At 41.6% G+C, this 23,558-nt stretch overlaps 1 protein-coding gene across 3 annotated transcripts; it reads left to right on the top strand.

The window, feature by feature from the left end:
• The first annotated feature begins 454 nt into the window (after positions 1-454).
• Positions 455-21,864, top strand: vwc2l (von Willebrand factor C domain containing 2 like). 3 transcript variants are annotated; one of them, XM_069533078.1, is made up of 5 exons: positions 455-1,144; positions 1,898-2,414; positions 7,124-7,237; positions 12,980-13,109; positions 18,069-21,864. In XM_069533078.1, the coding sequence occupies exons 2-5, from the start codon at positions 2,001-2,003 to the stop codon at positions 18,218-18,220; spliced, it is 810 nt and encodes a 269-aa protein (XP_069389179.1). In that variant the 5' UTR covers positions 455-1,144; positions 1,898-2,000; the 3' UTR covers positions 18,221-21,864. The 3 variants fall into 3 exon arrangements, with proteins under 3 accessions (XP_069389179.1, XP_019945752.1, XP_019945751.1); XM_020090193.2 differs by having other exon boundaries at positions 457-1,144; positions 7,139-7,237; XM_020090192.2 differs by lacking the exon at positions 7,124-7,237 and having other exon boundaries at positions 466-1,144.
• The last annotated feature ends 1,694 nt before the right edge of the window (positions 21,865-23,558 follow it).

Raw genomic sequence — 23,558 nt, 5'->3', positions numbered from 1 at the left:
CTGCGTTTGCGTTGCTCTGCAGAATACAAATGGGCTTTCTTGTAAACTGTGCTGCAATTAATGGGTGACTCAGTGAAATCCTGCTGCAGGTCATGTGAAGACACCCTGGCAGACACGCACGCAGACACACATGCACAGAGGGACGATTGCACAGACAGGCACGCACCAGTTTGCAGGGGTGGGGGGGGCACTCACCACACACATCTGACAGACCTGACCTATACCTACCTCTTCCCTTTTTCCAGCTGCTGCTCCATTCCTCGACTTGTGTTCTTCTTTTGGCCTTTAACTCGTGCAGGAGCAGTTGCAGAGATGCAGCGGGTATAGTTGTCCTCGGATGGTGGGATGTGAGCATTGTTTTGTCTGTGAGTGAGTGAGTGAGGGGAGGAGGAGGATGGGAGGAGGATGGAGGATGGAAGAGGAGGAGGAGGGGCGCGCTGCTGAGCTCAGCTCAGGACGCAGGAGACAGTCGCTCTCCAAGGTGCTGAAAGTCAGAGCGCTCCCTCCTCAGTCTCGCCCTGCTGACGACGAATCCGACCAACCCCCCCTCCCCCTCCTCGTCTCCGGTGCCTGTGATGGTTTAACATTTTATTCTCCTCAACTTCTTCTTCGGGATTGTTTTTCATTCTCATGAAACCGCTGGATGTATTGGCCACACGCGTTATGCGCACCCAGACTGACTAACATTCACCTGCAGTCGTTGGGGGAAATACTGAATTGACTCCGGATTTCTCAGGGAACGCTACAGAGGATTTTTTTTTCTTTTTTCCCCCACCATGTCTGTTTCTGCCTTCTGAACGAGAACTGTGAGATTGTCTCAAAAATAAAAGGTGAGTCCGATGTGGATAATAATGAAGCAGAGCCACTTTTACACGGATACCGTTTTCTTTGCGCAGCAGAGGAGGGAACCGTATCTCCAAAGAGCTGGTGTTTAATTGCTTCTAAAAACCCACCACCACGACCGAAGGAGGGGGGAGGATTATAGCAGCCTTTTTTTTCTCTTGTGGAGCCCGTGGTGAATTTACCCTGTGGATAAAGTGAAGTTTTCCAAAAGCCTGACGTCTGTCTGTAATCTGCTCCGTAGCCCTGTGTGTGCAGGGCTGTGAGGCTTCGCACTGAGTGGATATCAAGCAATTTCAACGCGGTGAGTTTGTCCTGTCTGCTTGATTTACATCCTTCTTATCACAGGCATTTCAGCTGATGTGTCAATACACACATGCAGCACTTAGGGACCAAATATGTGGACGTTTTTCTCCTCGTGCAGGCCTATTTAACTGTCTGGATTTTTTATTACAAAGGGGGTAATGCATTTGGGGTGAAATCATTGCGCATTTAACAGGGATTCGGGCCATTTGCATGCAACGTGGCTGATTTAGTAAAACGCAGGTTACTGTTAAAGCAGTGGTTGTTTTATAATTGCTGGCATGGAGGGAACCTGATGCGGACTTAAAGCTACCTGTTGTCTCTGAGTTGGAAATTGTGCAAAGATGATTTGGTTTGAATGCATGTGGAAAAGAATACTGTGAACATTAAAATGCACTCCAACCCCTAACCATCACATAATGAATGTTTTAACATTTTCATGTGTTGCTTGCTGAGATGTTGCAGGAAGAAGATAATTCTGAGCACTCAAACACATTCACTCACTCACTCACTCACTCACTCACTCACTCACTCGAGTTTCTTATATTGAAAATTATAGATGGACATGAGCCTGTTGAATAAACTGCATTCCCATTTGTCTCTGAATGGTCCCTCGCTTGCAGCAGTTTAGGACGCAGCATATAACATATGGGCAAAAGCAAAGAGGGGAAAGTACTGGGGAGGTGAGGTGTAATAGTTTGTGAGCAGCAGAACCGCCGTCCATCACATCTCCTCTCATTCTTCCCCACTGCAGCACGTTTCCTCCAGTGGTGATGCTGATCACGATGATGAGTCGCAGGACGGACACGGAGAGGATACCCGGAGCTTAGGGATGACATCCACACCGTCTTAGCTAAATGTGGATACCGATGCCGCGGGGAAGGATGGGCCCTATCCTCCCGCCCGCCCTGGTCCTCCTGCTGGCCCTGGGCACCGCGTCTCCGGCCTCTGTGGGGAACCCCGAGGATTACGCCGCGGACGAGGCGGAGCGGACCACCGGCGACAACATGGTCTTCGACGATTACCGGGGGAAAGGATGCGTGGACGACAGCGGCTTCGTCTACAAACTCGCGGAGCGCTTCTACCCGGGACACTCGAACTGTCCGTGCGTGTGCACGGAGGACGGGCCCGTGTGCGACCAGCCCGAGTGCCCCAAACTGCATCCCAAGTGCACCAAAGTGGAGCACAATGGCTGCTGCCCCGAGTGCAAGGAGGTTAAAAACTTTTGCGAGTACCGAGGGAAAACGTATAAGATCCTGGAGGAATTCAAGGTCAGTTCTGACTTGTTCTTAGATTTGTTTAATAATCTAAGTTTGTCCATTGAAGGCATAGTTCACCTAAAAATGAAAATTCAATCATGATCTACTCACCACGATGCTGATGGAGGGGTGGGTGAACACAGTGTTAGAGCAGAATCCAATACAACTGAAGTAAATGGTGACCACTTCTTCAAACGTTAAAAAACAACAACACAAAACGCTGCAGTACTGCTCCTGTGGTGTCATCCAAGTGTCCATAAGCCTCGACATTCAAATTCGACTCAAAACGGCCTCATTAAACCTTGTTTTTAGCCTAAATGTCTGCTGTGATCCACACGCAAACGCAACTTCAGAAGCGGATGTCTGAGGATATTTAGACAAAAAACATGGTGTAAATGAGTCAAACACTTCACCCATCCCTCCATTGGCTTAGTAGATAATGAGTGAATTTTCATTTTTGGTTGAACTATCCCTTTAAAGCAACTGGTTCAGGTTCAACTTAAAAAAACAGAAGCCATGGCAAACTGTTCTTGCATTTGTACCATCAATGTTTCATATGGACTGCCTCACAGGAGCAGTTATGATGCTTTATGGTCCAGTGGTGATAAAGTAGTTCAGATCATTTGAACTCATTTGCACTTTATCTGATGCTAATGAGTTGTCTTAATTTTGCCAGGTGGATTCAGTCAGTCACGAACAATGAGTCAGTCTGCTTAAAGTCTGGATGCCACGACAGCAGCCATCTTAGTTTGCCTGTTCATATTCAATCATGTTGAATCCTGTCAAGTGATGCAGATGAATGTGCGTCACAATATGTCTTAAAGGTTTGAATATTGAAGTCAATCAAACTCGTTCACTGCTTTCCCTCGTCTTTGTGAAGTGCAGTTCAACGATTACAAACAGCTCTGCGGTAGCATTGACCGGCAGTGGGGAGGATTGTTAGTGTGAGTTCATATTGGTTCCTGGCATTCTACAGCAAAAGCATCATGAAATGTGTTTATTAGCCAAGGGCGTAAAGATGGCTGCCTCCCAGAGTAAGCAACCCCCTCATCTCTCTACACCATAAACTGGACATTCACCCAGCACAACTAAACCAAACCAAAATACAACAGTGTTCCAATGCTTTAACGTGTGGACACTGAGTCATTGCTGGCGGATCAGGTTCCCACTGTGTCTCCCGCACTGTTCCTACACATCAGACCAGTGTCTCCGCTGCTATTACGGAGCCTGACAGCACTGCCTGATTAAAAATGACACTACAAGCATGACAACTACAGTCTGTGTTTAAACTGCTGCTGCCCATGAGGGAACCTCATTTGAATTCCCCACAAGTGGATTGGGGCTGTAAGTGATTGAAATATAAAATGACATGATACAGCCTAAACAACGGTATAGCTCTGCGGTTAACAGTGTTCACATCTGTGCAAGCACACCAGTAACTGGTTAGGAGTAGCTTTGTTACCAAAATGCAATAAAAATAAAATGGCAAACCTAATTACATTATATTATTTTTGTTTCAGTTTCACGATTGAATTTATCCATGTTCTGGATCTAACAGTTACTTGTTAGGACAGGTTATGACAAGGTTATGGACACCTGAACATCAAGTGAGTCCAATATTTGCTGAAGGAGACAAGCCACCTGCCACAAGTTAGGAAACACGACCCTGGTGCACATACAAAACAAAGCTTCATCCTAAGACAACAGAGCTATTTATCACCTGAGATGCATTCAGACACAGACCACTGTGGGGAGACAACTTCCAGTGTTCAGATGTAAAAAATTGGAAACAAAGACCAGTGGCAGCTTTGTGAGCGATGGGTTCTTCCAATTAGATGAATGTTTATATGTCAGTGAACAGCAGTGTGCTTCATTGTTGTTCTAAACAAATATCCGCTCGGATGACAACGAGTCCAACAATTGTTGGTCACTGTTTTTAGACCAGAATCCAGAGATAGATGGTTCGCAACTAAAAGAATATGTGAAACTAACCTTTCAAAAGATTCCCCAAGAATAACACCGAGGTCAGTAGCAGATTAATGAAGAGTTGCACATCACTGGTTACTGCCAAATACTGTATAAAACTAAAAAAGAAAAAAATGTAACCGATATATGACGTTATTCTGAAAAATCATTCTCAAATGCCCACAGCTATTTGTTTATTTTACCTATAATTGTCTCATCAAATCTTACAAAACATTCCCATAAAAACAACAGATTCATTTTTAGTAGCAATTAACTGTGAATAGTTTTTTTAAACGTTGTTCAAAACCCCAAACAATGAGTCTGTGAGCTGATTATTTAATCTTCAGTAACTCTTCATCTGAACATTGGCATTTCACATTCTCTCTGCCTTCAAACGATGCAGGACTGATAGCACTGCAACTTGAACAAGCTGTAAACTTCAGCTGAAATATTATCATCTTACAAAGTCGTTATGGCAAACAGTTAACCCCTTAGACATCCAGCAGGCGCAGAGCAGCATTAGCACTCATTCAGAGTGGTGTTTTTAGCTGTTTATGAGGGTGAAGTCCAATATTCCCTCTTCTTTGGCTCTTTTTTTTTGGTTTCCACCAACATTAAATGTTCTACTATGGTCACCAGCTATACCTTTACAGGCAGTGTACACTTGGTTTTAAAATACTTTTCTCTATTCACTAGTGATGATGAGTTTCAATGAGAGTGAGTTGACAGACAGTAAGTCAACTGGCTCAAAGATGCTGACATGTAGCTTCTTACAGCTTCCTAATTGTAAAAACAAACAAATTAGCAAAAATATGCTAAAATATTCTATGGCACTACAAGGCTATATTTAGCGATTTGGCCCATGATTTAAAAAAAAAAATAGATTAGTGCAGTTGTTAAGTTCATAATTATGATTATTTAACAATATAAATGAAGAGGATGATGAACCTGGGCTGCTTCTGTTGATGGGAAATGCTGCATGTTCACAAACTTATAAAACAAACTGTATCATAATCTGTCATCACAAACTCATAAAAACAAGCTGAAACTCTCACTGCAGTTTTGACTGGCATAAATATGTTTCATTTTGTGTTGAAACATCCCAAGTGCATCACAACGTGACTAAGTCAGTCGTCAGTGTGAGGAAACAGCGTATTTTAGAATGTCATGTAATTTAATAGCATGTTTGTTCTGTTCCAATAATGACTCCACGGCGAGGCTTTTTGTTCTGGAGACACTCGAACATGTCACACCTGCGACTGTTAGCATGTCATGTCACTGAGGCAAATAAAAGCAGGCAGGGGGCTGCACAGCGAGTTAAGCCAAATACGATGCAGGCAAACATCGTTATTAACCAGTCTGCTACAGTTTATCTGTGTTGCTGTGGAATTTTTGGGGGGGAGAATTCAGGTAAAACAAAAGAACCATAGAGTGCCTCCATACATTCAGTTAGATTGAGAGTTGCACCATTCTGGTTTTTCAATGTTAAAAATGATTTTGCCTGAAGAGGCAATTATGCTCATGCTGAATCAATTAGTTAATTAACTGATTAGTCAATTAATACAAATCATTTGACATTTATTGAGCAGAACCGGTTCTAAACAGTCAGATTTCATTGCTTTCTATGTTTTGCATGAATAAAAATTGAATTTATTAAAAAATAATAATCAAAAAATAGATATTGAAAAATAATTGTTAGCTGCAGCCCTACATTATGTGTTTGGTACATTAGCATGACTGTGATGTACAGTTTGTTTTATGTGGAATCAGCGTATTTAACACCTACATAATTAATCTGTACTGATTGGTGTAGTCGCATGTTAGACTGCATCAAACTCAGTCCTGCATTGAGATGCAGGGCCACAGATTTTGTCAGAGCTGCTGTGTGTGCATACACCGTGCAGTTTAGTGCAAGATCAAGTCCATCAATAGAGCACCTCACCCTCATGCTAACCTTGAAGAGGCCCTGGAGAGGGAAGGACATTTCTTCATACTTAAGGGGGGAAAAAGAGAGAAAGATTAATTTGCTCTTACTGATTATCTTGGTGACAGAAATAAGGACTGAGGGAATCTTTGGTGCAGGATGATCATCCTCCGCCATCTAAGACTGCACAAGTAACTCTGATGTCTTCGTCGACATCCAGTGACGAGGTTGAGTCTCTACAGCGAGGACATGAAAGCTGTGGAACCCCACAGTGTTCCAAGGAAATCAAAGGCTGTCAGTATCTGGATACAGACCCCAGTTTAGAGATGCCGACAGGTTAACCTTTGGTGTGGGCCTCATTGGCATTTCCTTGGCTGTAATCATGGCACATTGTGCACACGTTTGCATTTAGATTCAGAAGTATGTGCAGAGACACAGCATCTTGCATGAAGATAACAAATGAGATGCAGTGAGGGGAGAGTTTCTGGGATGCTGGGGGGTCCAAGTTTAAAAGGGTGAATTGATGTAGCATTTAATTAATTTAGCTGAAAATCCCATCATGCAATAGATCACTCATCAAGGCCCATGTCAGCAGAGGAGACGTCATTGTCATATAAGTGGTAATGGGCCTTAAACGTAAAGCAGCTGACTGCAGTGCAATGTCTGCTCGTCATTTGTTGGATCTAACCTGACAAAAGTCAAGTACAGGAAAACTTCATACACATAGAGTTTAATGTAGATTTTGCAGGTGCACATTCATTACCAGTGGGTGTATTTTCTATCATTTTGTTTTGTTGCCATGTAAGAGAGTCATGCCACTCAACCTTAGTAGGTGTTTCACCGACAGGGTTCCCCATCAGATGAGGAAGGGACCATCCCACCCAACACGGCAGCCAGTGTGCCTCTGGCCTCAGCGCAGCTGCAATCAAGAACCAGGAGCTATAGGGTGAGTTCAGATCCCAGATCGTCAGGCGAGGGCTGGGATGTGAACTCAAATGTGAACAATCCCGTCCGTGCTTCCTGCGATCCCCCCTCGAGGGATACAGAGTTGAGAGTGGGGATGTGGGGAAAGGGGATAAAGATACACACTGATTTCAGGCATCAGATTCTATTTCCCTGTTGGGAAGTAACTAATGTTAAATTAATCATTTGCAAGTACAGCTAAAACATGTAGCATTAACACTTTATTATATGTACCTTTCTTCAAATCCCTGGTACAAATCAATCCAAATGCAGAGCAGTTTAAGGAGAGAAAAAACATTTAGCTTTTTTAAGCATTTGTAATATACAAATGAGAGGATTGTCTGTTTTTAGCAACTTTTAATTGTCAGCTCAATACAAGAAAAGTCTATGCAGAGCTTACAAACCTTAGCATCTTAGCACACTTAGCGTACCTTAATTATAAGAATGTGCAATGGAAGCACACGTGCAGGCAATCACAGTAATCGATTTAAAGCAGCATGCATGTGCACACAGCCTCCACATCGCACACAGCAGTAATTAGTGCCTCTGCACTTCAGCGCTGACATGTACAGTATGAGAGCAACGATTGCTCCAATTGATTTCTTCTATTCAGTTTATCAAAAGCATCAGGCGTCCTAATTATAAGAAACAACATGCAGACAATGAGATATGAACGTACACTTAAACTTCCCCTGTAAAAACATCATCAGTGTTTTTAGTACCCAGATCCTCAGTCTCACCTCCTCTCTCTCTGGATTCACTGACCACCGCTGAAATACTGTCTTGACTTGAACAGCAGCATGCAGTTTGACTGTCAATCCATTCCCGTCACTCCTATTATCCGCATGGGCGAGTTTCCTGTGACCCTGTTGTCCAGCCCCCCAGTATTTTTACATTACCATTTGCCCCAGCTGAAGGTTATTTGACTATTCATTGCTTCCCTGCCCCATCTCCCATTAGTCTCAGGGTGGGAATGAAAGGCATGACAGACGAATCACTCTGAAAGCCATGCCGATAATATGAGGGGGGGGGGGGGGCAATAGGAGATTTTTACTTCACCAAAACATCTGGCGGCACGTCCAAATTCAGTGCTGCTGCTCCATTTTCTTTTGAGTCTGGGCATGACTGATCCTCTTCACAGCAGACCTCACACAAAGGAGCGCACTCAAAGCACCGGGCGCTGCCGAACACGTTATGGCTATGTCGCATAAGAACACAGAGTACTTTTCTTTTTCCTATTCACATTTTTAACATACTTTTCTGTATGAGGCGTGTGCAGCGCTGAGCTCCTACACGCTTCACCGCAGATTAACCTACAAAGAAATGCCACCACAGATTTTGATATGCTTTACTTTTAAAGGCCAACGTGTGATGGGAATAAACACCACCGTCTCTCATAGCCGGTCAGCTCGTATGTAGAAGCCACATGGATGAAGTGGTAGCAGGGAGATCAAGGAACACAGCTGGATCTCTCTCAATATTGCATTCAGCGTGTCGAGAAACCAGCTGCCACCGTTTCTTGTCAATCCTGCAATAATGAAAAATAAATGAGAGGCAGAAACAACAAAAACTGAACCTCAGTTTTTGTTGTTTCTTCCTCACGTTTTTTTCCAGTATCAACTGCAATCGCCTCGAACAAAACGTGTAAAAACTCTTATGTTGAGGTTAATTCCAAATTATTCACCAGCAGAGTCTATTTGAGACGAAGCTAAGAAAAACAAATGAAAGGTTTAGCCGACGTCATGCCTCACCAATGTTGCACTTTAAAGACGCCTGTATAATTTTTAATCATTTCCCTCTCTATCTTATAAAGATAGTAATATGCCTTATGGGGAAGAAGTGAAACGGTGTCTGTGCCAAACTAACTGTGTCTAATTGTCCCCATTTTTATGTGTTGGACTAATTTCCCCGCTGCACTTTTGGCAGTCGATCAAATATGATTCAGAACTGGTGTTAGTTGGATCTTTACCATCCACTTAACTAATCATCCTGCTGCCTCTAATATCTACTGCTAACTAAAGATAAAGAAACAAGTTGTTGGCCTGTTGCTTTTATTCCAAGAAAAAAAAGCAGCATTTCACTGTTATTATTCTCATTATTGAATTGCTTATAAATGTTGGAAAGATGCTACTGGTTTTAAGTTGTTTTCTGATTATACTGTGGATATACCATATTCATACAGAAGTGTGATTATTAGTATCGTAATCATAGGCAGGTTTCTGATCGTCTGCATCAGTGCAGGTCGGTCAAACTCCTCTGCATCCCGCCTCTCTCCTTTCTGTACATGCTGAGCTCTTTCAACATCTAAGAACGAGCCAATTTTTTTTTTCTTTCTGTCTGCCAGGACTCTACCGCATTCTGGTTTAAGTTTCTTTATCTTATCAGCAGCAATAAAGGACAAGCCATGCAATTCCTCCTCTGCAGTCAGACTTCTTTCAATTTAGCACATCATCATAACAATTAATTAAGATGATGTTTTTCTGTGCACTGTCATCATGACTGGATAAGCTGTCCTGGTATCTAAGGTACTATTGCAGTGTTCCAGTTAAGATTTTCAGTCATAAATGGTGCTTGTCCAGGTTTGGATATCATGTTTATAAGGCCAAACAAAGATTTGGGATTTCCACATTAATCTTGCTAGTTTGTAAGTTAATAAACTGAGTGAGTTTTTAGCCTCCATATAACTTTATGCATCTCATAACTGCAAAAAACTGTTGCTTTAGGCCTTGTCTACACTACTGCGGTTATTTTTTTAACAGATATTTTTCTCCTCATTAAAATAAATAAATAAACAAAGCACGACAACCCTTTTAAAAAGATCTCCATCTAGGCAAGAAGACAAAAAAGACTACAAGTTCTCAAACAAGCATGTCTGACCAGTAGGTGGAGATAAACTCTCTATATCAACAATCTGACAAATACCAGCGAAGCTGTAAACTTGTGTTTAGAACCTGGCAGTGCAAACCAAACATGGAGAAACTGGGATATAGCCTCCATTGTTGTCGTTGTTTCTGGCGCATGCACCTCACACAATGCAGGATGGTGCATGCACACAGAAAGCTCTGATGTCATTGTTTCCCAAACGCTTCATTTTCCATGCACACAACGATACTGCAGTTTTAAAAAAAAAATCAGAAGGGGTTTGTATTCGTGACTTAAACCCTGAACCTCCAACGCAAGGGAAAACATTAATTTAGCAAAATATCCACGTCAGTGGCAGCATCAATTCCCTGATGAAAAATATTGATACCTTACATAATTGACATTTTCACTCAACCTGCCGAGAAAACTCAGCTTTACATATGTAATCACTGGTCCTGGCACCAAGACAAATATCTCTATAGGAGACAATTGTAAAACTAAAAGGGATAAAACTAGATTAAATGTGTCAGACAGCGCCTTATGCTCCACCACTGACAGATTCACACCTGGACAGCCCCCTAACGCTTTACATTTGATAATATGTAGCGCATCTTACATTTGTATGAGACTCAAACCTTATGTTTAATCGGTACATTTCTGAACGAGCCCTCAAATTGACAGGAGGGTGGAGAATTGCAGGGGTGTTTGATATGTATTCCTCTAGTTTGTTTATGTGAGGAGCCTGGTGTCACCTATTTGACTGGGGAAAGATATGAAAAGAATTTCTGACTGGAATTTCTAATGTGAGAAGGGTTCATTTATAGAGGTTCAGATGTTATCTATATGGGTGTTTCTTAAAAGCCTGTAAGTGCGTCCTCCAACAGAGAAGGAAAAGCCTTGAGATGGGTTTTTACTTCAGAAAACTCTAAAAATATGCAGCAGACGGTGAATAAGCAGTGGAAATCTATCTTCATTAACATCACTGAGAGTGTGAATCTTTAAAAGCAGAGACACGCACAACATGAGTTTTTTATATATCAGAGCAGAAACAAGTCCCAGACGCAGTCACTCTTCCTGCACGGATTCATTTCCTTGTAAGGGGCCTACTCTTTACCAAAATATGCTGATAACTGTTTGTTGACCTTTTTAAAAATCCTACGTTGTTATCCCACTGGACTGTTGTCTGACATATCAGATTAAGTGCATCTATCAAACAGTTAATGTTTTAAATATTTCTAGCACATGAAAATGGAAGTAGGGAGTTTTCTCTGACCGGGTTCTCACAGGAGCTTTAGGAGATCTCATTCTACAGGAGAGTGTTCTATGAACAGTAAGTGTGGTCACAATCACAAAATAGGTTATGCACTCAAGTTGTTGCAGTGCATCCAGACTGCCATAAATTCTAATATAAATTCTAATATTTAAGTTCCGACTTGCATCCTGGCAAAACTGGTTGAATAGCCACATTAAAGCATCCGGTGTCACCATAGTTATTCTACAAATCTCTACAAACAACTGGATCATGAGCAGTAACAGTTGTTTTTAACTATAATTAAAACTTGTTCAAAGGTGCATTTGAGGTAGTTGATGGCATAATGAGGAAAACAGAATCATTCATTTCAAAGTGATATCCAGCAATTAAGGAAACAGCTCATCATTTTGGGGAAAAAAGGCTTAATTGCTTTCTTGCTATAGGAGTTGGATGAGAAAATTAAATGGCTTTCAAATGTGTATGGTAGATTTGTAGCTGTAGCCTGCAGCTAGTTAGCTTAGCTGCAAGACTAGACAATGCATGAGGAAACATACAGCTCTGTCCAGCCCTTTTTATGCACATTTAACAGTATCGTGTTCATTTAACTCATTCAAAATACAAAGTTTAAAAGCAACAGCTATATAGACGGGGAGTTAATCTTCTCATGAACTCTCATTAAGCCTTAAAAATATAATTATAAATATAAATATAACCTTTATTGTACTGCATGAGTCATGTCATTGACTTTTAAGTGATTTTAAAACATTTGCTCAAAAACCTTTGCTTATATAAAATAAGTATATAATATAAATAGCATAATGATATGCATTGAATATTGACTGTTGCAAACTTTCAAATGCTCAACTCATAATAATATTTATGACTTAGCTGAACTGTTTTGGTTGCAGTTGATGTTCTTCACATAAATCTACCACAAAAATAAAATAAAATCTATATCTTAAGATGGAACATTTGAACCCTCTGAGGTTAGTATGGTACCAGGTCAATGATAGACCGTACTTGGTGTAGAGGGCCCCCTAAAAAGACTGTTAACTGTGATGAGCAGAAAGAAAATCTATTATGATGAGCAGGTGACCTTTCAAGACGCGGAACCGGTTTGTATTTTTCCACTCCATGTAATTGCATTACGGTTCATTTTCCGGTCAAAAGAGTTTTGAAGATAGAGTAAAGAAAGAGGCAGCAGCAGTGAAGAGAGCTGCATTGCACTGATTTACATGTTGCAGAGGTGGTAGGATAAGCCTCTGAACCATTGCCTGAGGCAGAACGCAGCAGAACACAGCAAAATACTAAATATCACGAAGACCACTTTCTAGGCTCCCTAATAGTTATTTCTAGTCATTTTATTCAAAGTCAGCTACAGGCTCTGTTTGTTGGCTCTGTGAATAATTCATTAACTTGTTTCTTTGCTTGTTAAAACAGTACGAGGTCCAAATAATAGAAGTTTTCTTAATTTGAAAAGGTCAGCAAATATATGCATATAGGAGCAGACAGTTTCTGCAACTGACCACTAGTAGGCTAAGTCCTGTGGAACATTTTACACTGAATCGTCTAACCTAGCACCGCTGTTTTTCTTGCCCCCTCTGCCCACAGCCGTCACCCTGCGAATGGTGCCGCTGCGAACCAAATAACGAGGTGCACTGCGTGGTGTCTGACTGCGCCGTCCCAGAGTGCGTCAACCCCGTGTACGAGCCGGAGCAATGCTGCCCCATCTGTAAAAACGGTAAACACTCTTCACTTCCTCTGGAATTCAACGCACATTCCTCAGAAGTCATTAAACTTTCATTAAACCAATGATGGCAAGTTTATCTGGGCTATCGTCATTTGATGGCTGCACCTTTAGAGGATGAGGATGTAATTGATGTTTTATGAATTAAAATTATTACCTTGGGCCCGTTGTACACTAATGAGCAGTACTAGTTTTAATTATAAATGACACACTAAGCAGAGCAAACATTAGCCCATTGATTAAAGGCATGGTAGGTGGGACTAATGGGTCCTCAGAGAGCCTTTTATCTCCCAGTGCCCTGGTGCCCCTGTCACACACAGCCAATCACTAAATTAGAATTATGGGATTCCAATGGTTCTTTGGCTATTTACAAGGCAAGGTGGGAGACGTCCCTTTGCCAGCACCAATCCTAAGGGACACATGGAGCTTTATGACAAAAGTACAGTAACAATTCATCTGCAATGGCTTCCTGGCTGGGAAGTAATGAAAATACAGACTCAACAGCCTGTTGCATTATTTGATGAAAGATTTACAATTTTTTTTACACACACATCTGAACTTCAGACATTTAAAGAACAGAAAAAGAGCAAATATAGAATATAACAAGATGTAGTTTTGTGATTATATCCCCTATTTACTTCATTCAGTCTTCTCATAATGGAGAAACTGTTAACTGTACGGTATCCACTTTTCAAAGAAGGCATAATACAATTTGTGAGATATGTTTCTATTTCTTTTGGCAACGGTTGAAGAGAGGAATTTAGGAATTTAAGGCGAATATCACATGGCCGTTTCACCACAACTTACTTGTAGTTTATTTTTCACACTTCCTCTCATTTCCTTTTCATCCCCCTTGCTTTCTTTATTTCAGTACACACACACATACAAACACCCACACTAACAAGGCTGCTGCATAAGCTGCTAGGAGAGAGCTAATCCAGGCTGACAGGACACAGTGACACCCTTGGCATTTCAGGGTAGGCCTGCCGTTTCTAGGCTCCCCAAGGGCGCATGGTCAGGCTCTGGCAGCCAGATAAGTCTCTATGGGGGTGGATGGCTGAGGCCTTTGTGGAGAGGACGATGAAGGAATGCTCTTTAGGTCTCATTTTTGGCCGAAGGGACAACGTAAGGAAGACATTTACTTATGGGCTCTGGTTAGATATGCAATCAGTGGGAGACAGTCAGACATTTGTCTTTTACTTCACCTGCAGCAAGCGTTGGTGTCCAATAATTACGTGAAACTAACACAACGCTTTTAAAATGCCAATATGCTTTGTGCACTGCATATGTCTTCCCACCAAGGAAGGATAACAAGAAAGACCAATAACCACAGTTAGCAGGAGTTTGCCACCACACTATCTATCTTGACTATCTATCTTTTCACTCAGAACATAAGTTTTTTGATTTTCACAGAAGAATTTTTCTCATTTTAAAAGGCATCTCCAGCCATGTCAACAATTCTGCCAGACTGGATTTAAGTCCAATGTTTGTCAATTCCTACCAAGCACAAAGTACACCTGAGGCTGATGTGGGTCATAACCCAAATATTGGACAAAAACTATTTTTTGAGGAGAATGTTACTGATTTCACTTCCACTCCTCACCCCACATGCCAGTTCTTGCTATGTAACTTTGTTAAAGGTTCAGTGTGTAGAATTTTGTGACATCTAGTGTTGAAATTGTATGTTGCAGCTAAACACCCCTCATCTCACACTCAAAGGTGTTTAGTTTGTCCAGTTTGGACGACTGTAAAATCCATGGGGGCCTCCGAAGAGAGGGTCCCCTCGATGAGAATATAAAGTATTTAAATATAAAGGGCCTTTTCTGGGGTAAACAAAACTACAATCCATACAATTTAGATGAAACAAACTAGTATCTCCGATATTAAGCAAAGAACCTTTTAAAATATCAACAATTCTCAACAGAGTTCGGTGTATTTGTTACAGCTACATTATTAAAAAAAAATCAAAATGTTATTTCTAGTTAGGCGTTTTCTCTTTATGCTGGAGAAGCATGTTTCCAGAAACCTAAATGTGCATTTCCGAGATGCAGATTTCATAAAGTCGCGTGTGACAGACTAATTCCAGAGGCAAAGAAGCAAGCTTTGTATAAATTAGTGTATGTCTGCTGGGTTACACTGTTACTCTTGACACGGCTCTTTGTATCTGCAGACAAACTATTGCGTGGGAAGTGCAGCTGTAGTATCTCCACACTGCATTTGCACCATTCTAGCGCAGGTGAAAGGTCCGACTGAACCCACTCATTACAGATGCCTGTGGGTTGTTTACATTTCAAAACAAAAATCTGAATTCCCAAAGACTGGCTGAATTACTAAAGGCTGAAACTTTACCGTGGAATGCTTCTCACATTACCACGAATCAAGGATTTTATGATTTGTTAATATGTATGTTGATTGAAATAAGGGCTAGATGTGGTTTACAGGTCATTCATTCAAGATCATTTCATAATCTAAAATGAACCTTTTAAAGTAGAATGTAGTCTAGTAACAATCTGTACAATGGAATAGGAGTGCTTATCTCTTAGCTTCACGTTCAATGACTCCAACTGTTTCAGCTCTAATCATTGTCGTGAAATTTATACTGTAAATGCATCAGGGGACACATGATCTCATGATGAAAAGGATAAAAAGTAGTGCTGTGAATATGGGCAGTGTCTTCACAGAACAGAAGCATTCATAGATCTGCCACCTCTGAGTGCTGCCAGTGTGATTATTGTGACAGACCTATCATCGAGTGAAAGTACAATATAGCTACAGCTTGGTAACATTTTCAAATTGACACATTCCGTGGACAAGCTGTAGGTTTTGGTAATTGTAGGTTTTTGGCAGGTGAAAGTAATTTCTTACCTTCAGGCAGTAATTATATTTGAGCCAAATAGACTTTAATTTGCCCTGATAGGCATTCACTCATCTATCTGTCCTTAGGGGGAGTATGTGCTGAGGCAGTTGACACAGGACAAACAGTCCAATAACTTCTATTGGCCGTGAATTGATCACTTGCTCGGACAGGTCACCGCGTATCCCTTGAGTGGTGACAGGTAGCTGAAAGTGTTGTCCTTGTGGCTCGGAATCTATCTTGGCCATAAACAATCACACTTGGTAGCAGCAGTAGTCACGGTGCACCCTCATCAACCTCTGCCGAGTTTGTCCTGTAACCTGTGCCAGCTGTTCAGAGGCAGATCAATGAGAGTTCAGATCGCTCTCAATGTCTCCTCTAAGCTCAGATCAAAAGGTTTTTATCAGGTCAGAGAAAGCATGGGACTAATCCAGGCTGAGGCAGAGGATGAGATACTGGATAGCCAACAGCTTATTTTGCCGGTATCACATGGATAATAACAGCCACCAGCACCTTTTTTCACTCAAAAATTCTGGCAATAACTCCCAATATTGCCAGAATTTTTGCGAATATTTAGGCTACTGAAACACTTCATTAGGTTAGATAAAAGTAATCTTTTTGGTTATTATATGATCCAGAGATTTCATTAATGAAGAACGCAACAGTGCACAACAACAAGAAAGTCTCTGCAGTATTCTGGCCAATGGTGGAAGCTGGGCTGAGTATTCAAAAGACAGGACATAATATATAAATGTGTTTTGAGTTGCCAAAAAATGAACAGGCCAGTTTCAAGGCAAACATTTTGATGTGTTATCAAGAAAAGGAAATGCTAATGTTGGCACTGCAGTTCTTTAGTGTCAGTGAACCAGTATATACAATAGACCTGAAACAAAAGCAGCTAAATGGAATCTCGTCATCATCACTTTTATTTTATCAACTGCTTCCTTGCCTTACGAACTGTGACGTGTCAAACTGTCTTCAATGAAAAAGACAGGTATAGTGTCCTAGTAAAGAGTTTGGGCAGACGTGCACGTAGCTGGCCCGTGTCCCCAATGCATTCTGGGCTCCTCAGGTCGACTAACCATGCTGCCTTACATTTACATTGCTAGCATTGACTTAGCTCCCACTAAATCAAATTCACTGGGCCACTAAGATGTCGATGAATATTAGCCGTGAAAGCTACTGTGTCTTCAAGAGTTATGAGACATATGAGTTTTTTATGACTACTCGTAGAGGAGTCTTGGATCTGGCAGGGTTTGCACATCAGACTACTGAGAGCAATCCAAAGTCACCGTCACACCAATTGAGCCGCTGATTGCTTCATTTAAATGATTAAAACTGGGGCGAATTCCTGGCAACTCCTGGCTCTCATGTCTAAGGAGGCAGAGGAAGAAGATACACAAGTCTCTCTCAAAGGTAACAGCATTTTTGGCTTCCTCGAGGACAGATCCTTAAATGTACCCGTGCAGGCAAATGTGTCTCTCTATCTGCTGAGATTATCCAACACGCGTGTGTGAGGTGTGCCAGTGCCACACAATGAAACACATTTTAGAATTTGAGATCAACACAGAGGGATGGATGCGAGTAAATCCTGGAGTGTTTTAAGGGGAAAATCAGATGTCATATTTCATTTGTTTTGTTTTGGAAGTCAGTACAGTGAGTGAGGAGGAAGAAACTGGAAGGAATTGCTAAGGAGTTCTGTGGCCCTTTCATACAGACTGAAGTGATTAACACCATCCTCCCTGCTGCCTCTCAAAGCAGCTTTCTCTCCCTCCCTCCCTCTCTCTGTACTCCAGCCTCTCTGTACTGCCAAGCCAGCGCCTGGCAGGCTTCTCTGCTCGTGGTGCATTAGGATGCAAAGCGCTCTATGTCGAGGGAGAAGGGGAGACTAACAAAAGCGCTTTAGTGTTGCAAAAACAAGCCCATCGGTGCATGCCCGTGAAAAGATCTGTACGTCTGCTCTGACTCCCCAAACTCCCTGCAGCTCTCTGCATCACTCCACCACCCCTCCGAAAAGAGAAGCTCTCAGGAGAGCCACATCCATTTCTTGTCTTTCTCATTCCCTCTTTTCTGTCTTTCTCTCCCATCCCATGTGGCAGGTCCAAATTGCTTTGCCGGAACCACGATCATCCCAGCCGGAATTGAGGTAAAGGTGGACGACTGCACCATCTGTCGCTGCCACAACGGAGACTGGTGGAAGCCTGCACAGTGCTGGCGGCGGGAGTGCCTCAACGGCCAGTCGTTGTCATAGAGAGACTCCGCCAGGAATGGTGGAAAAGCTCAGGCAAGGCCCTGCCTACTACTGCACCATTTTGTATGATTGACAGGGCAGGAGCACAATTCCTACGTTACCTGAGACAGCATAGTATCGAGGAGATGCACTCACAAAGCTTCACACAAACAACGAATCTAGCCACCAAGAAGAAGACGGAACTTGTCTCCTGGCCGCTTCCACCCTCCAGTTTTAATCGTCCGATATATTTTCAAGAAGTTGACTCGCTTGACTTGCTGCTCTCACACACAAAACGTTTCTAAGCTCCTGGGACTCTTTCCTAACTGATGGCAATGTTGAATTGCTCATGTTGATTTCAGTGTGTATGTCATCTGCTTGTCTGTCTGTCACAATCACGCAGGTGCAAATTGCAACAGCAGGAAAAACAAACCGTAAGCACACTTAACAGCGCTTTTTTTGGAGGGTTCATACGAGGTTTGAAAGCACTGCAAAGGTGTGTTTGAGTTTCACAATTTCACTCTAAGAGCTTGTTTACAAAATGCACATCACACAAACGTTTGTCTCCATGTTGTTTTATCACTATGGCAGGAAAGTCACCTTTAAGACTTGGACGATGCTACTCTCACTTTTATAAACCACATCACAACACAGTGACTTTATTGATCATCGCACCACAGTTTTGAGTCCTGTCTCTATTGTTGCAGCAGAGGCAGACACACATTGATATTGTATAGTCAGCTGAAGAACAGAAAAGACGGTAACCAGCAAGTATGAAAAACAACTTCGGGCAGCCCCTTCCAGCTTAATTGTCGTTATTGTTTTCTCTCAGAGGTCCATATCCTCCAAAATATTCCCACTAACTAACTGCTTGAACTTGTTATCAAAGCAATTAGCCAGCAGAGAGCAGCCTGCTTTAATTTCCCTTAATCACGGAGTATTCTGCGATAAATCATCCAGCTGGGTGCTTTGGCGCTGCCGCAGCCTGCATGCTGGGTAGCTCTCGACGCGAACCGGCAGACAAAAGGAGGGAATCTGCATTTGTCTAAATGCTTTTAAGGAGCATTTGCATGCACATTGTCCGTGTGAGCGTACACAAGCACCCCATTCATCCACAGTCTCACAGACACAGTGTGTTGATCTTCACCCACTGAAGCACTAAAACCTATAAGGCTTGTTAAGATACAAAGCGGTTACATTAACCCACTGCTAAAGATTACCTAATTAATTTTTAGTTATACCCCGATACAGAATAGAAAAGCTAATCCACAGTGGCCAGGGCTAAGTTAATATATTGTTTTAATATTTTAGCCCAGATCTCAGTGGCCCTCAATGGTCCTGTCAAAAAGAAAAAAAAAAATCACCCAACCAGCGTCCAAAACATTTTGTTTTTGAGATGATAAATACTAGTCATTAATTCAAAGGTGAAATCCAGAAAGCTTGTTCCATTCATCACAAGAGTTTATTCCATTTCCAGAAAATCCGTCCCTGTTAACCTTTTAGACCCTATTTCTGGGCTGTGATGGATGGGCTGCTTAATAGCAGCTCTCTGTACTGTGTAATGAGACAGAAATGAACGTAGGGATAAAGGGCTGACGAGTAAAGAGTTATATTACCTTAAAAGGCACAAAAACTCATTTTTGGAAGAATCTCAAAGCCTGCAAAGTCAGCTGTGTTTTTTAACTGCAGTACATGGGTGGTGGCGGAATTAGAAGTGAAAGGATGTGGGTGGAGTCCAGTCTTAGGTGTAACCGTGAAGCCGGAGTCAGTGTCATCATTAAGCTGCAGTGATTTAGTGTCTTTCAGTGGGCAAAGACAGGCCTCATCTATCTGGCTTGAGGTCTGCAGCCGCATAAAACAAAACTGACATGTATGGTTTATCAATCTCGGCCCCAAAACGCCAGACATTTTCGGATTAATAAAAGGTGCTTCATTTATCTTAATTACTTGAAATGCCAAATAATTATTCAGCCGTTACATGGATCCCCAAAAAAGTACTGGAATAACTTAACTGAGTAGCAACAGTGGAAGACTGAAATGAGTGTGTCATTTGACAAGATAGAGGCATCTCTGTCACCATCGATGTCTTACTGCTGCCTTTGCTGATGAACAGTAACAAAGCATGGCCTTTGACTTCATGCTGCATGGACAGCCCTGACGTCTTTAAATGCTACTTTGTTTGAATCCTCTGTGATGGTTTAGTTACGTTTTCACTAAAACTAGTCTTTATTTGACCCTTGGACATTCCAGTAACAGCCAGCAGTGTCAATGAGCAGGAGTATAAAGGACGAGGAATGTTCAGCTAAAAATACAGATTCCAGTTCCCATTGGCTTTAAAAAGACACAATATTAAGATAGAAGTAAATGTGAGAAACAGCAAAAATAGCAGATCTCGATACCTGGGCAACTTGATCCTTGTGACATTGTACTGTAAACTTGATCTGATACAGCTATAGTGCTACACTACCATGGCTGCTCATCTCAATTTTACAAGCCGCTTTTATCAACTAGATGTGAAAGTAGGATTGCAAAAAGTGAGTCAAACCATTCAGACCATTCTCAACTGCTCGACACACAAGAGTTGTGATTCATGATAGATTATAGTGGGAAGACAAAATAAGATGAAAACAAGTCAGAGCAGGAGCTCCAGTCAAGAGACCAGTGGAAGAGTATTTTCTTCACTCCAGCAAATGGGATGCAGGCATGCAGCAGGACTATACTATTCACACTGCTCCGCACTAAAAGTTCAATAGGTTTGATCCTGTTGAAATGAAAATTATGATCAGTGTGGCTGTAGATCAACATACAGTAGATGCCTATTGTCTGTCACTAGAGAGGAAGCTATACTTTTAAAAAACACATTGGGTGTTCATGCGGCACACATGCACTACATGTATTTCAGAGTGAGAGAGCCTCTCCTTGGACAAAGAATGCAAAATGACATTTCTCCTTCAAATATGTGAAGCTGCACTGTTCCAAGGACAGATGAGCAGTACACTCTGCCTTTGTTCATTTTCTGCCAAGAAACGTAAGTATTTGTTTGTCTGCGAATGTCTTTGCAAATGACCCCCACGTGTACTTGCATCATTTCCACAGCAGGCTTGTACATGAAGATGAACCATTCACTCTTTTCATGAGACACCGACTTACTGTAGCTGGAAACTAATGAAAGATTGTGTTTTTTTCCCTCCTTTAAGTTTTTTCAGCAACAAAACTGTTACATAAAAGTGTGCCTGAACAACACAGAGTTCTATCTGGAATAGGAAGAGAGAAACACTGTTATTATACAATCAATTGTATTAATTTGTGGGGCACCAAGGGTCTGTTCATGTGGAACTTCTATGTCTTACAATATCATTTCTATTACAGATTTGAAATTTATGTTTGTAAATCAAAAGCATCTTTGATTGTATATGAATACATGCTCACACAGGTTCACCCTGAACTGTACAAGAGACAAAAGGTCCAAATTTGAAACGGTAAACAACCCCTGGTGCTCCCCATGTTGTTCATATGTAAATATCTTCCAACGTATAATGTGTATTCTGAAATCTGAGGTGGAGTAAAAAAAAAAAAAAAATACAAGATATAAGAAATGTGTATTATTCATTGAGACGAAAACTATTTTGTTAAATAGACCTAAAAGAAGTTGTGATTCAGCGAAAGAGAGTGTTGTTTTTTTTATTCATTTTCCATTGTTATTGCTCACTCTGATCAAAACCATAGACTGTATAGAAAGAGTAGCATGACTGCTCCCAAAAGGTGAAGCTGAAGTGTCTTGATTGCCTCCTGGTGGCTGGCTTCTATACAGGTCATTATCCCGCCTCCATGTTCGTGGAAGGGAAAGTACACGTCAAATAAATGTTTCTCAAATATTTAATTAATTTATTATTTGATTCTATAAATATGTTTGGGAGCCAATACTGACTCATGATTGGTCAAGTGTGTGTATAGGCGGGACCTCAATACTGTGGCTTCACACCACGATCGCTACTGCTCAGACTCTGGCTTCAATTCTGGATAGCTGGAGACACGTCCTCTATCTTTATATACAGTCTATGATCAAGACACACAAGTAGAAAATACTTATTTCTTCACTTTGAAAAGCACCACAGCTACTGACACATACATGTATGATGGGTGTGAGGTGGAATTCATTTGATACTAAAGCAAATCTCTTCTGCTATGTTCTCCATGTAATAAAACCACGCAAGTAAATGCAAACTTAACAGCTGACCTGGGACACAACAAACCTTAAGTTCATCTTTACTCTGAACAGAACATTTCTGAATAAGTATAAAGGTACAACGTTTTCCTGGCTCACAGTTCTCAGAGAGAAAATACCAGCGGTTAATGTGGTTGTTGTAAAGCTCAGCGAGTTCAAGGGCATTACTCACAAGTTCATTCCTCCATTCCATTTCATTACAAGTCAGTCCGAGCTTCTATCTCGTCCATGCTGCTAATTGCCTTCTCCCACCTCCCACCGTGGATAAGAAAAGGGAAGCAATTTTATGCAGCACATTGCAATCAATAGCAATTAGGTGCATCCCTGACTCATCCCATTGAATTTCATCTTGGGAGATGGCCAGTTGAAGACCTCTTAAGAGCACATACTGTACCTGCAGATGGGTGGGGGGGGGTGTACTCTCTCACACACACACACACACACAGACAAAGATTTGCTTTTAATTCACAGCAAGTGCCAAGAGCTGTGACGGAACAATGAATTGCTTTTTTTCCCCTCATTCTGCACTTTACATTGAACGTCCACTGATCTTTTTTGGGGACATTCACCCTCCATTTGTATCAAAAAGGTCTTTTCACTTGGATAACAAGATGGATATGTCTTCCAGGTAAAGATGTGCAGATTATGGAAAACACAAAGTTGTGGATGTTGTTATGGTGAAGAGTGAGTCATTTAAAACGTATTTCCAAACGTCACCTGAGCTCACCCTGGGACACTGAGTGAACAATTCAGAGTAGATTGCTCAGTCAGTCCAGGTGGTTTGATGAATCTCATTCGGATCATTCAGACACTTGTTCTTTAACCATCCACCATGGATCAACAGCATCAAGATAACCAGATGCATCAACCAGCCTAGATACTTAGTCGTGTCTTGTTACACACGTTACAGCTTTCTTTGGACAAAAATACATTTGGTTTATATTTGTGTTTCCCAACCATTTCCACTCATGACCCTTAAAATCTATTTAGTGTTTTATCATTGTTAGAAGTCAGAAAAGGTAACTACCCGACATCTTACTAAATCTAACCCTAACCTGGAAGGTGTCTATCTTGAAACCACGGGTTTATGATTTCAAACTCTCGCTCTTGAAAAAAAAAATTGCAACCATAAAC

Source organism: Paralichthys olivaceus, chromosome 10, assembly GCF_024713975.1.
Source record: "Paralichthys olivaceus isolate ysfri-2021 chromosome 10, ASM2471397v2, whole genome shotgun sequence".
Taxonomy (NCBI): Eukaryota; Metazoa; Chordata; class Actinopteri; order Pleuronectiformes; family Paralichthyidae; genus Paralichthys; species Paralichthys olivaceus.
The sequence above is the reverse complement of the archived record's forward strand: the minus strand, read 5'-3'. Positions and strand labels throughout refer to the sequence as shown.

Bases quoted from the DNA above. Each gene is read 5' to 3' on its own strand.
- vwc2l (XM_069533078.1), top strand. From the start codon at position 2,001: ATGTGGATACCGATGCCGCGGGGAAGGATGGGCCCTATCCTCCCGCCC. The intron at 2,415-7,123 runs GTCAGTTCTGAC...CAACCTTAGTAG, and splicing joins AGATCCTGGAGGAATTCAAG to GTGTTTCACCGACAGGGTTC. The intron at 7,238-12,979 runs GTGAGTTCAGAT...CTCTGCCCACAG, and splicing joins CAAGAACCAGGAGCTATAGG to CCGTCACCCTGCGAATGGTG.